This window comes from Lolium perenne, chromosome 4, assembly GCF_019359855.2.
Source record: "Lolium perenne isolate Kyuss_39 chromosome 4, Kyuss_2.0, whole genome shotgun sequence".
Classification (NCBI taxonomy): Eukaryota; Viridiplantae; Streptophyta; class Magnoliopsida; order Poales; family Poaceae; genus Lolium; species Lolium perenne.
Window position 1 is genome coordinate 378,436,230 of NC_067247.2, and position 13,308 is coordinate 378,449,537.

The window sequence follows — 13,308 nt, forward strand, 5'->3', positions numbered from 1 at the left end:
ATTGGAATGGGTGTACCAAATGTGTTTTCTGTGGGGAACAGGAGACTATTCAGCACCTATTTATTGAATGCCCCTTAGCTAAGCTCTTATGGCGTACGGTTAATTTTGCATATGATCTTCCACCTCCAACCAATGTTACTAATATGTTTGGTAATTGGTTAAATGGAGTAGATAGACAATCTAAGGCTTTTATCCGAATTGGGGTTTCTGCTTTATGTTGGTCTATTTGGAGGGTCAGAAATAATATTATTTTTAATAACAAAACCTCTTTTCATTTCTTGCAGGTTATCCATATGGTTTCCCACTGGGTCCAGCTGTGGGCTCTACTCTCTCCAGAGGGGCAGCGGGATGCCATGCTTTCTGGATGCACACGGCTCCTGATGGTCGCTCAGGATATCTTGTGCCAGGCTGGTTGGCGACATACTAGAAGGCTATGTTGATGTGTAGTCCTAGTATGTTTTCATGGTTTTTTTGTCGACGGTTGATTTTTGTATCGATCTTCGAGGTTGTGTGACTTGTAAACAATGATACTTTGAACTTTATTTTAATAAAGGGCCGTGTGCATCATCATGATGCAGAAGCCTGGGAATACCCCATTTCGAAAAAAAAACTGTGCACATCAGGAGTTTAGACCGGATGTGTCTAGCCCTATCTTCACTTGCGCTCATTCAGCTCATAGAAACAGACTTTGTCGAGTTTACTTTTCACTACTTTGTATTCATCTTCGGGGTGTTCTAATACAAGCTGTACACTATAGTATGAATGAAAATTTGGCACCCCCGGTGCCTTTACCTGTTCAAAACAAAAACGTCATCTGTTCCAAATCTTGCAAGGCGCCGTCCGGCCATGTGGAAGCTCCGAAAAGAAGCAGCATTAATTGCATTCAGCAATGGCGGCCACGGTAGCAGAATCCAACCAGTACATTGTGTTTTGAGTTTTGAGCAGACGACGTGGAAAAAAGAGAGAAGAAAGTATGGAGCCGCCGTCGCGTGTCCCAAGAAGCAAGGAGTACAAAACCTTGGGCAACGGTTTTTCTCACTCCGCGGTTCACATCACACGACGCTTCTTTCTTCTCGCTCACAAGCCAGTCCCGGGCCAAGAGCATGAGGGCCTTTTGGCTGCTCGCCTTCACCGGCGCCGCGCTGGTCGTGGCGGCCGGCGGGCAGCAGGCCAACGTGTCGTCGATCATCACGCGGGAGACGTTCGATTACGTGGCGAGCGGGCGCAACCAGTCCGGCTGCGAGGGCGGCTCGCTCTACACCTACGATGCGTTCGTGAAGGCCGCCAGCAAGTTCCCTGCCTTTGGCACCGTCGGCGACGAGGAGACTCGCCGGCGTGAGCTCGCCGCCTTCTTCGGGCAGACCTCCCACTTAACGACAGCTTACTGCTATGTGAAACAGGTGAACCCGACCAGCGCGCCGTACTACGGCCGAGGCCCCATACAACTGTCCACGTAAGATCATGCTCCCCATTTCTCTCCGTTCTAGTTTCACTTGGCACTTGATCGATTTCCAGCCATCATTTTTCGCAAGATTATGTGAAACAGTGCAGCTCCCAGCATACTAATGCACAGTTTACCATCATTCACAGCGAGGACAACTACCGGCTAGCAGGGAAAGCGCTGGGGCTGGACCTGCTGGGCAACCCGGACCTGGTGTCCACCGATGCCGTCGTCTCATTCGAGACTGCCATCTGGTTCTGGACGACGGCGCAGCCACCGTATCCGTCATGCCACGCCGTGATGACGGGCAACTGGACGCCGTCCTCCCAGGACCGCGACGCCGGGCTGCTGCCCGGGTACGGCATGACCGCCTACATCCTCAACGGCGGGGTTGAGTGCGGCACGACCTCCCAGGCCGCCCAGGACAGTGTCCGGTACTACAAGAGGTACTGCGACATGCTCGGGGTGGGGTATGGTAACAACGTGTTCTGTAAGGACAGCACGTCGGCACAGCCGCCGTCGTCGTCTCCAGGAGGACCAGCAGAGCCGTCATCACCTCCTCCAAGTCGAAGAACTGGGCTTCTGATCGGAGTTTCTGCCGGTTCCGTGTCGCTCTTGATCGCTACCGGCTTGTTGATCTGGTTCCTTCTACGGCGGCGGCGGCAAAAGCAGGCTAAAATCCGGGAGGAAGCGACAGAACAAGGGTCAGAAGAGGGCAACTTATTTGACGTTGATCAGGCCATGGAAGACGACTTCGAGAAGGGGACCGGACCCAGGAGGTTTCACTACAAAGACTTGGTCCTTGCCACCAACAACTTCTCCGATGGCAACAAGCTCGGAGAAGGAGGCTTCGGCTCCGTGTACAGAGGATTCCTGAACGACCTGAACCTTCCGGTGGCCATCAAGCGAATCTCCAAGGGCTCCAAGCAGGGGAGGAAGGAGTACGCGTCAGAGGTTAGGGTCATAAGCCGGCTCCGGCACAAGAACCTGGTGCAGCTCATCGGCTGGTGCCACATCGGCGGCGATCTGCTCCTCGTCTACGAGCTGATGCCCAACGGCAGCCTCGACACCCATCTCTACGGCGGTAACAACAACAATGTGCTCCCATGGTCAGTCAGGTACGAGATCGTGCTCGGATTAGGCTCTGCTCTTCTATACCTACACCAGGATTGGGAGCAGTGCGTCATCCATAGGGACATCAAGCCAAGCAACATCATGCTGGACGCCGCGTTCAACGCCAAGCTCGGCGACTTTGGCCTTGCCAGGTTTGTTGAGCGCGACCGAGCAATGTCATGGACGACGGTTGCCGCCGGCACGATGGGGTACATGGACCCGGAATGCATGATCACCGGCAGGACCAACGCCGTGTCGGACATATACAGCTTCGGCGTCGTCCTCCTCGAGATCGCGTGTGGCCGGCGGCCTGTAGTGGTAGCTGAGAAGGAGGAAGACACGGTTCACCTGGCTCAGTGGGTCTGGGGCTCGTACGGTAGGGGGAGGATCCTTGACGCCGCCGATGCGCGGCTGAGCGGAGAGTTCGACGCTCGGGAGATGGAGCGCGTGATGTTCGTCGGGCTGTGGTGCTCTCAGCTTGATCTGAAACTGAGACCCTCCGTCAGGCAGGCCATCAACGTGCTGCGGTTCGAGGCGCCGCTGCCGAGCCTCCCTGCGACGATGCCGGTGGCAAATTACATGCCACCGGTTGGCACGAGTAGCTGCACATCGTCGACAGTGACAAGCGGCAACAGCAGCAGCGGGGGCACTTCCACATCATCGCTGGCAGCAACAGCGCAGCAACCACACAACCAAGATTGACACCAGCGTTTTTTTTTTTTGAACTATTTACTCTGACACTATTTCTCTTGTTTTCTGTTTCTACTAGATTATTATACTATACTTCTTGCCTTGTTATAAGATAATTGTGCTAGTGTATACCCATGGTTTATGCTGGGTTGTCAAGTTCACCATCGAAAAAGAATAGAACCAGTTATGTATGTATGTAGAGTCGTGCCAGGGTTAAGATCAGCACTGCATTATTCCTATGCATGACCATATTCCTATGAGCATTTCATTTCTTATGAGCATTTCATTTCTGAAGGTTTTCCTTACTAAACTGAGAAGTTGTGAACAAAAAAGAACAAATGTAAGGCAATACCTAATGCGCTTGGAATAGTCAAGCATGTGTAAACATAGCCAAGTGTTAAGAAATACTGGTAGCTTCTCTCTGGCAGAAATTTTTTTATATGGACATTCATGTTTTTTTGTTGAATCGATACCGTTATTTCTCGTTCTTTGCAATATAAGAAATACTGATAGATATTCCGCCCAGGATATTCAAAAGAATTTATAAATTCTTTCAAACTTTTTAAAAAATATTTAAATTTGAGCAAATTATGTTAATACCGGAAAATTTAATCTGTTAGAAAAAATATTGGTTGTAGCCGGCAAAACCGATTCCAGCGAAATTTCAGAAATACCAGCCGAACATAAAAGCTTGGATAAGTACATATATACTATACAGATCAAGTGCATTTTCGGCTTATATTATCGTCTGTCGTGTAACCATGGTCTAGCTAATATATTGCCTAGTTTTCTTTTTGTTGGAGGAACGCGTACTATGTTCTTTGGTAAAACCTTGATTTTTCCCTTATGTTGAACGGGACTCTTCGTAAGGAAAGGAATCAGCTGTTCCTTGTTTTTCTGTTGAACAGATGAACCTGCAAGCTGCACCTTTATCGTATGGAAACAAATCATCAGCAAACATATTTTTTTCTTTCCTAGCAGATCGTAGCTATTATTTTGACGGTGCAACTATTTGATTACGGGAGACACATCCTGCTCGAGATTTTTGGGCCGGGAAATCTAGCGTACACGGTAGTTTTTTTTCTTCAGTGGAGACCTTTGTAACAATATCGTATCAGATGGGTTACATGATAATTTTTTTTATTAAATCATAACCATAAATTTCTGATATAGCCATCCATATATTCTCTTCTCTTTTAAGGTATCGTGTCTCATGGTGATTGCTTAGACGGCTAATTTTTCACGTGAAGACTCTTCCTTATAATTGGCCAGTGTATACATATATAAATACTGTACGTGCCCTCAATGTGATAGGTACATGACTATATTTTACATGTCCATCTACGTGACAAGTTGAACATGACTATAACTTACGTAACACTGCTAGTTTTAAATCTTAACCGTTATAATTAAGATCAACGGATCAAATAATTCGAGTACATGTGGATTAACGTGGTGTCTAGAAAAACACTCTTATTTTGCTTTTAGTATATAATAATAGATAGATAGATACTTTCGTGGTATTTTTTATTTTATTTCCTGCGAAAATTGACAGAAAGAAAACTTTTGCTAGAAACAACGTCTCTAAATACGGCGAGATTCCGAAGTAAATCCTTGAGCAAAGTGCTTGTAAAAGTAGATACATTTGACATGTATCTCCGGTTACACATGTCGGATATTTTCCAAAGAATGCATGTAGGTACAAATGAAGTGCTTAGAGCCCTCAACTGTTGGCAATTCCTTATCGTGAGTGATCTTATTGCCCGCATATCAAATTCTCCATGCGATCATAAGCACACAGTTGCACGTATCCCCTATCAACGACAACAACCACTACTCCATCCAATCATCTCGCCCGCCACTTCTCCACGTAGGAATTTCCGAAACCTCCCTCAATGCCGACAAAAGCGCCGATGCATGAGGACAATGCACAAGTGCATGTTATAGGTCCTCCAAACCATGACCACAAATTTTACACTCTCCTATCACCAGAATATTTCTTCGCTTGTTATTTCCCTCTCTGGCCAAAGCACACAGCCGAAGCCCATGGCATGCACTCCTGACAGAGAAGCAGACAGTCCTCTCAAGTTGCAAAGCCATAATTTGCCGGCCTTCCCTGTGATAGATTTTTTGTTTAGAATAACCTATGTATCAATTTGGAGAATCCCCGAGTGTCTGTTTGGACTTGCAGAGATGGTCGAATGGGACAATCTCTGCAGGAAAGTACATGGGTTACCCATTGACCCGGCGGACGACGAGGTTTCTTGGGCCTTAGAACCATCTGGCGTATTCTCGACTAGCTCAGTTTATGCTCGACTGGCGCAAGGGGCGGTTACCGCATCGTTTAAGGACGTCTGGCGGACCAGAGTTCCACATAAGATCAAGGTGTTCCTCTGGCAACTAATTCGGGGGCGGCTGCCCTCGGGGGAGCAGCTGCTTAAGCGACACGGTCCATCTAATGGATTGTGTGCGCTCTGCGGTGCCTGGGAGGACTGCAACCACATTTTTTTCACCTGCCCTATGGCGAGACTGATGTGGGGGGGTGAGGGATCTTCTTTCGTGCAACTGGAACCCGGCAGGGGCCAGGGAGTTCATTGCACTCGTCCAGGGCTTGAATAACCCCCTACGTAGGCTAGCGTGGTTCACGTTTGCGGCGCAATGTTGGACGCTATGGAACATACGAAATAAGCTAGCAATAGAGGGAAAGATGATCGGCAACCCGGCTGACGTTTTCTATCAACTGTCTATACATATGCAATGCTGGAGGGTTCTGGTCAGACAAAGGGACAGGACCTGCTGGAATTGGCGGTGGGCGACGTCAGGAGACTCTACGCGCGGACGCGGTCTGAGAGGACATGAGAACTACACCTACACCTTGAGCGGCTACACGGAGCTTTGATGCTATCAGGAGGTCCTTGGTGTGTGTGCTAGGGCATGTCGTGAGGAGCTGGGAGCTTTGTATGAACTTGTATGCGAACCTTGATCACTCTATGTGTGTGGGTGGCGTTGCGGTATATCGAAACTATGTTGTTCCTTGTGTGGCTTTATCTATAAAGCTGGGCTGATGGGCCTTCTATTTAAAAAAGAATCCCCGAGGCGCTCCCTCCAGGGCGGCTCTAGAGGCGCCCTCACACCTCAAACCCCCTCGCAACCTCCACCCCGCCCTCTAGCCGCGGCCCTAACCAGCAGCGGTAGAGGCACCCTCCGCGTGGACGATGGCTAGGATGGCGAGGTGCGGCCACTAGGGTTCCTCGGGAGATGGGGTAACGTTGATGGGTGCACAAGGTGGCGTGGCTTTCCGGCCTGAGGCCCTCCATCTGTGCGGCGGCGACGAGGAGGCACTCCACCCCCAGCGAGTGTTGGTCGGGTTCGGCTTATTCACCCATCAGTAGCTTGTGTGCACACACACAGACACAATGCACTTTGAATCCCTGCCGTAGATGTTGTATACATGACACACAAAAATCAGAAAGAGATAAATTTTAAGAGCCACCGAAAAAATAAAAACATTCTGAATTTTAGATTTTCTGTAATTATTTCGGTCTTTTCATTAAAATTTCATCAAATTTAGAAAATGAATAAATTCGTCTTTTTTGAAATCTGAACCAAATATAGTTTGTTGTTTTTTGTACCCACCTTGAAATCTTGGAAATTATATATGTACGGGATATTGGCAGACGTGAAAGGTTGCGGTGAGTGTTCGTCATATACTCATATGATTCATGTCATGCCATCTGTAATGTGGGAGGTCTGATGATGCCGAATTTGCCGAACGTGCAAACGGTGTAATGTGGGAGGTCTGTTGGGCCGGATCCTTTCAGCGCCCCCTATCTGTGTTTTAAGTGAGAGCCTATACCCCGCTTGCGTGCGGGATTAATGCAGGCACGCAGCGGCTCCTCGTGGCTCCAGCGGAAAAAAATGTTGATTGTAGAGTGGCAACTGGCAAAGCCATTGGCCGTGGTCTTACAGCGAGCCTGTGGTCTCTTCTTTGTGTCTTTGCGAGAAAGCAACATCGTGGTCATGTACTACCTCTATCCATGAAACTATGAAAGGATGTCGTATGTTTGTTTAAATTTAGATATATCTAGGCACACTTTAGCATATAAATACTTTTGAATTTAGACAAATCTCCAAGATCCTTTTATGGAGGGAGGCTACAAGAGTTTGCATATAGCCTAGACCAATAGACCATGCAGATCCGTGTACTCGTCGCCTATGGTCAACACGCTGCGAACGTTTCTGTGGGATGTTCTACTGGAGCCCTGATGCTCCCTTTCAGATCACTGAACGCAATGCAATGATTTGTTCAGAGCTTCAGGGTCGGGGAGATGCCATGGTTAGAAGACCAGAGGTTGTGGCGAGCTGCAGCCTCTTCTTTGATGGGCACCGTGTAAAACAGAGAACCAGTTAAGTTCATCATATTGTGAAAAAAAGAGAAGTAGCTACGATAACTGGATTGTAGAGTAGAAGACGCGCTCAAATTTGTACTTATGAAACAGACGCACACATATTCGTTGAAGGAAATCCATGGTTTTGATTAGTTAGAAGCTAGAGCATTAGCTCAAGCTCTAGTATTATCAACCATATATTCCCTTGCACCATTCCTGTTTAACTTTTTAAAATGTTACATATACATGCGCCCAAAAAATGCATCACAGAATTGCCAAACCAAATAGATACTCACAGCCACATGACTCTACAGCACTTCTCCTCCAAATTTCTCCCTAACTCAACCCGGAATTTGTCACAATTTTTTTCCCAAGGACAGGAATAGCACGTCTCAACATAAACATTTGAGCCGTAGAAGAGACTGAACTGACGCATCTTTACAACAACACTCTGAAAATCATCTTGGGTTCTTTTGCTTCTTCTCTTCTAGCTGCGAAGCTTCACTCAGCATGTCCTTAGCATCGCTCTGCATGTTTAACTTTGAAAGTGCAACAGCTTGCATATAGAAGGCGGTTGGCCAGTCAGGTAATATGCACTGCGCTTGCATCGCATCTCGGAGGGCAGCATCAGGCTGGTCACACATGAGGTGGCACAAGCTCCTTCTAGCAAACACTGTAGGTGATACCATTGTCCCCACATCAGCAAACTGCAATCCATAGGAAAGTAAAGGAGTGAATTAGCATGATTGTAATGATATACTTAGACATCAATTACAAGGCTCTTGATATACTATCTGCACACCTGTGTATAACATTCTATGGCCGTCTTAAAATCTTTGTCACGAAAAGCTAAATCCCCATGTTTCCGGGCGTCCAACATGTCCCTCATCTGCTGTGTCCATTCCTGGAATGAAAGCTGTAACAGGAGACAGATAAAGTGATCAGTTCCTCAGATAACACCCTGCAGAATGAATTGGTTTGGAACCAAAATGCTCTGATACTTACCTCATTACTGCCTTCATCATCTCTATAGTGTGTTGTTAAAAGAATCTGTTGAATAGCTGTCAGGTCCATCCTAGAACAGGCTTCAGCCAAAGGAGAAACAGGGTGTTGTGGAGCAGGAGGTGGTGGAGGTGGTGAAGGTGGTGCTTCTTCCTCGATCTTTGGAATACCAAGCATTTCGTAGGATGGTACCTGTTTAGTTATTAAACATGAAAGTGTACACCATAAGAGTTGTTCCTGTTGAATCATAAGAGTTGTGTGGAAGGATGGAAGCTATACAACAAATCATTGGGCTTAAACCATCCAGGACCAACAAAAAACATACATTGATTTACAAATTTGAGAAATAGAAACACAACAGATACCTCTAGTTTTGTTTGCAGGGGCTCAAGTATGGTGACCAGCTTTTTTGTATTTGGGCGGTCCCTAGGTTCATACTGCAAACACTGGGTGGCAAGATCTACCAAAGCAGTTGCCTCTTCTGTCGAGTAGTTCCCTTCCAAATGTGAATCCATCAACACTTGGAGATTGTTGCCTCGCATCATATCAAGAGCCTGGGGGAAACAAATAAACAAACTGTAAAACAGTATTTCAATTGTTAAGTACTGGTACAAATAATAGAGCTATTCCCCGATAGCTAAGCTTCAGCGCTTCCATTTGCTCCACCAGTTTCTATGGCATGACTATAACAATCACATAATTCCAGCTATACTTAACATCTACGTGTTCATTTTCCAAAGGACACAAGGATCCCAATTTCATTACGAAATAGTACATAATCTAAAGGTAGAACAACAGACAAATGTGTTAGGCATAAAACCAACCAAATAAATGTCCTCATTCATAAATCTTCAGTGGAAAAGCAAAAGAAAGTTGTAAGTTTTAAAGAGGAGTGCCATGACGGTAATTGTGCTAAGGAAAATAATATATACATGATAGTGTCAACTGCCGGTTTGTTAAGCTATTTTCGAAAAGGGTTCAGACAAGAACTACGATTACATGTAGGAAGGAAGCAAAATTAGTATAAACAGAACATACATGCGAAGGAGGTATGCGTTTTCCACTTAAAAGGTCGAGTAGTACAGTGCCAAAGCTGAATATGACACTTTCCGGTGTGACTCTTCCTGAAAAAGTAAGAGATTGCCATGAAAGAAGTTAGTTTAGTGGCAAAGTGGAATATGCCCCTTTCCAATGTGGCTATTACATAGAAAGCAAAAAAAAACACCAGGAAAAGAATAACCGAAGCAAAACAATATGTCTTTCCCTTAGAATAATTCCATATCATATTAGATATGCTAGACTAATTTTATGAACTTAGTTTTTAGTCACCTACGCATGTTTGTAGTTGACTTTGTATTTATTGACAATCAATCAGAACTCACGTCAGCTTCTTAAAAAAGAGTTTAGTAATTTAACAAGATAAGCCAGTCTAGAGGGGTATCCAATTATTGTACAAGTCCTTATTCTGTTTTAAGAGGTTAATATCTTTATTCTATTAATCCTGAATAAGCAATCAAAATAAGAAACTTCTGCCACAAAGAAAAGCAAAGCAAGAGCTCACGTGCAATGAAGAAAAGAATGAAGTGTAATCACTAAATGGTAGCTAGATAATATTCAGGAGAAGAAAAATTCAAGTACTAGTCCGATTGTGAGCACATACCATTTCTCAAGTATTCCGGAGGAGTGTATGCAAGGTTTGTGCTATAACTTTTCCCATCTCTGCTGTTTTTCATCAAACCAAAGCATGAAAGACGAGGATCACCATTCTGCAGATAACCATATTAGTAATTTTGCTCGCAGAGATAGAGAGCCGTGCCTATGACTGTTTAATGCAACCAAGAAGTGCTTTAGCTTTTCATGTGGTGCTAATCAAGTAAATCATTTTTCGAACGAAGTATACATCAACTAAACATCATACAGCTTGAGTAAAAAAAGATTGTTCTCAGGAGTGAACTTATCATTTTCATGAACATCTGCAATGTAAGAGTTTGACATTTCCATATAGAGATGTTTTTACCAACCACTAGAGGTAAAATAGTTGGCAACAACCACCTCTATCATCAGCTGGCAAACATCCAAACAACTACCAGAAGCAGCATATCCATGTTGGCAGAGTACTCCAAGCTAAATGGAATTGTTAAATGCACTTCCCAGTTCCCATAGATGCATAACAAGAGAAGCCTTTCTAGAGATTTAGAAAACATCCCTTACTTAACCAGACGAGGCAATAATTAATTGCTAGGTAGATAAATTGTTCTCTATATAACGGCAGAACAAAACGAAGCCTAAAGAGTAATTGGCTGCTTACCTCATCAAAAAGAACCCTATAAGCATTTAGGTCATGATATAAAGGTCTACCCTCGTTGCTGCAATAGTCCAGCGCTTCAGCAATGTGGTACGAAACTCTAAGACGCATTGCCCATTCAATAGTCTGGTTTTCCCCTGCAGAAGAGCGAAAGCAGTATCATGGAAGTGAACTGAAATGTAATTTTCGTAAATGGCAAAGCAATCAAGGTTAGGAAAAGAAGCTATCACATGCATGTTTGTATGGGTTAAGATAATACAGTACTGATATCGGTAGCCTAAATTCAGGGTTACCAAAGAGACACCATAAATAGCACATAAATAGCTGTAACTACATTGGCCATGACCACAGTGATTTCACTGTGGCAGGACCCTCCACATTGGAATATGCCCTGAATCCAAAACTAAAAGCATAAGCAGGCATGTAATAAATTATGGCACGAGTTTAGGGAACTTGTGCCTTAATTGGCCCCAATCGACGATTCAAGTACGTATGACAGCCACAAAAGAATAGGAATGGCATATAGCAAATAGCTGTCCTAATGATTCGTTGGGTACACCAAATGCAGTATGGTGGTATGCGCCAGCAGTCTAATTTGTCACTTTTGCCAGGTTCCCATCCTAATCAGGAACTAGAAGTGAAAATAACTTGGCAAGATCAATTTACCAAAAATGACCACGCAGAAACGACGAGAAATTCAGAAACCGAGCTCTCAGAATTGCTCCAACAGCTGACGGATTGATCACCACCGAAAAAGAAAGGGGCAAACTTACAGTGGAAGAGGTGCTTGGCGAGGGTGTCGTTGGGCATGAACTCGGCGACGAGCAGGCGCTCGTCCCCGTCGCAGCAGTATCCGATGAGGTTGGCGAGCCGCCGGTGCCTGAGCTTGCCCACGCCCCTGGCCTCCTCCTGCGAACCACAGAAAGCAATCCGTTAAGCAGGGGTTAGGGAATTTATTCCGCGCGCGGGTAACAGAACAGAAAAAAGACAGGTTCTTTGGGATCGGGGGCGTACCGCGAACTGCTTGGGATCGGGCCACGCCATCTTGGTGAACTTCTTGACGGCGATCGCGCGGCGGGCGCCGCCCTGGCCCTGCAGGCGGCCCCTGTAGACGAAATTGGGCGCCTTCTCGCCGCTCTCGGAGACGATGTTGTCCGCCGCGAAGCCGCCCGTGGCCGCGCGCAGCTCCGCCAGGGAGAACTCGGCGAACGGCGCCACCTGCCCTCGGGCGCCGGCGGCCGAGGAGGACGGCGGCGGCGGCGGCGCGGCCTGGTGCGGGTTGGCGGCGAAGGACGGGCGGCCGGGTGGCGGCGCCCCCGGCGCGGACGGCCTCCCCGGCGGCTTCTCCGGGTGGGTCACCGCCCGCAGCGAGGAGCGACAGCAGCCCATACGGGTGGCCTCGACGGCCGGCGTGCGGAAGGTGGGCGAGGGAGCAGGAGGAGCAGAGGAAGAGGGAAGTGCTCCCCCGTGGTTTAATGGTTTTGTTCCGGCTTTGCGGGTTGGTTGCCTTTAGCGCTCGAGCATTTGTACCCGACGCGACGTCGTCTCGTCTGGGTTTCTTTCTCGATGGATGCCGCCGGCGGGCGTGCGGCCGCGGCTTTGCTTTGCTTGCGTGGGGATCTGTGGATCTATCTAGCCAGCCATCAATCAAATTCCTGCTGCCCCTATGTGCTTGCGTCGCTGTCTACGGCGAGGCCTTGTTCACATCTCAGCAAATCGACGTGGTCTGATGAGTATATATGCGAGATGCTTGACGATTGCTAGTTGAGGCCAGGCTGCGATCATTATTGGGTTCCTTTTTTTCCTCCTCCCTGCCTGTTTTCCCACTTTGAGCATTCTGATAAGGATTCACACCACTGTTTTACTACTAGGACACCGGCAACGGTAAATTTTCTTTAAATCACTTCCATTTTTTCATCACTACTAATTTCTTTCCATTTCGTGTGTAATTACATGTACTGTATGCAAGTAAACTATTTGTTCTATAGTATATTTTGTTAGCGTCAAAGGTATATCAACCTTTTTTTTTCATGTCACGTGTGTGTGCTTATGGCCCACTCTCCGCCGCACGGGTTTGCCACCTACCCCATAACGTAGTATACGATGGCTTACGATCGTCGCCCCACCCATTCCGCTTCATTTCTTCGCCTCTAATTTCGTTCATTTACGTGTGTAATTGCGTATCTTCTATGCAAGCGAACTAGTTATTCTAGTACAATGTAGTGTGCTCTTCATAGAGCATCCAGCTGCAAACAGTGTGATTGCTTTATTGGTATCTCTGTCTTCTCAGTCTTTTATTCTTACCGTGTGTTATGATCCACTGCCGCACGGGCTCGCCACCTACCACACATCATCCATTTATTCGGATC

General features: G+C 46.6%; 2 protein-coding genes across 2 annotated transcripts; one reads left to right on the plus strand and one right to left on the minus strand.

The window, feature by feature from the left end:
* The first annotated feature begins 1,042 nt into the window (after positions 1-1,042).
* On the plus strand, positions 1,043-3,360 carry LOC127297186 (L-type lectin-domain containing receptor kinase IX.1). Its single transcript, XM_051327479.2, has 2 exons — positions 1,043-1,453; positions 1,591-3,360. Exons 1-2 carry the CDS (start codon positions 1,104-1,106, stop codon positions 3,254-3,256), a joined length of 2,016 nt encoding a protein of 671 aa, XP_051183439.1. The 5' UTR covers positions 1,043-1,103; the 3' UTR covers positions 3,257-3,360.
* A 4,398-nt stretch (positions 3,361-7,758) lies between these two features.
* On the minus strand, positions 7,759-12,477 carry LOC127297187 (serine/threonine-protein kinase BSK1-2). Its single transcript, XM_051327480.2, has 9 exons — positions 11,954-12,477; positions 11,713-11,848; positions 10,943-11,076; positions 10,295-10,400; positions 9,673-9,758; positions 9,000-9,188; positions 8,638-8,826; positions 8,435-8,548; positions 7,759-8,339 (listed from the first exon to the last, which is right to left on the minus strand). The coding sequence occupies exons 1-9, from the start codon at positions 12,326-12,328 to the stop codon at positions 8,091-8,093; spliced, it is 1,578 nt and encodes a 525-aa protein (XP_051183440.1). The 5' UTR covers positions 12,329-12,477; the 3' UTR covers positions 7,759-8,090.
* Between the last annotated feature and the right edge of the window lie 831 nt (positions 12,478-13,308).

Excerpts from the sequence above, each read along its gene's own strand:
- LOC127297186 (XM_051327479.2), top strand. The coding sequence starts at position 1,104 with ATGAGGGCCTTTTGGCTGCTCGCCTTCACCGGCGCCGCGCTGGTCGTG. Across the intron at positions 1,454-1,590 it reads GGCCCCATACAACTGTCCAC|CGAGGACAACTACCGGCTAG; the intron begins GTAAGATCATGC and ends CATCATTCACAG.
- LOC127297187 (XM_051327480.2), bottom strand. The coding sequence starts at position 12,328 with ATGGGCTGCTGTCGCTCCTCGCTGCGGGCGGTGACCCACCCGGAGAAG. Across the intron at positions 10,401-10,942 it reads ATAGGGTTCTTTTTGATGAG|AATGGTGATCCTCGTCTTTC; the intron begins GTAAGCAGCCAA and ends GGTTATCTGCAG. Across the intron at positions 8,340-8,434 it reads CCATAGAATGTTATACACAG|TTTGCTGATGTGGGGACAAT; the intron begins GTGTGCAGATAG and ends TATGGATTGCAG.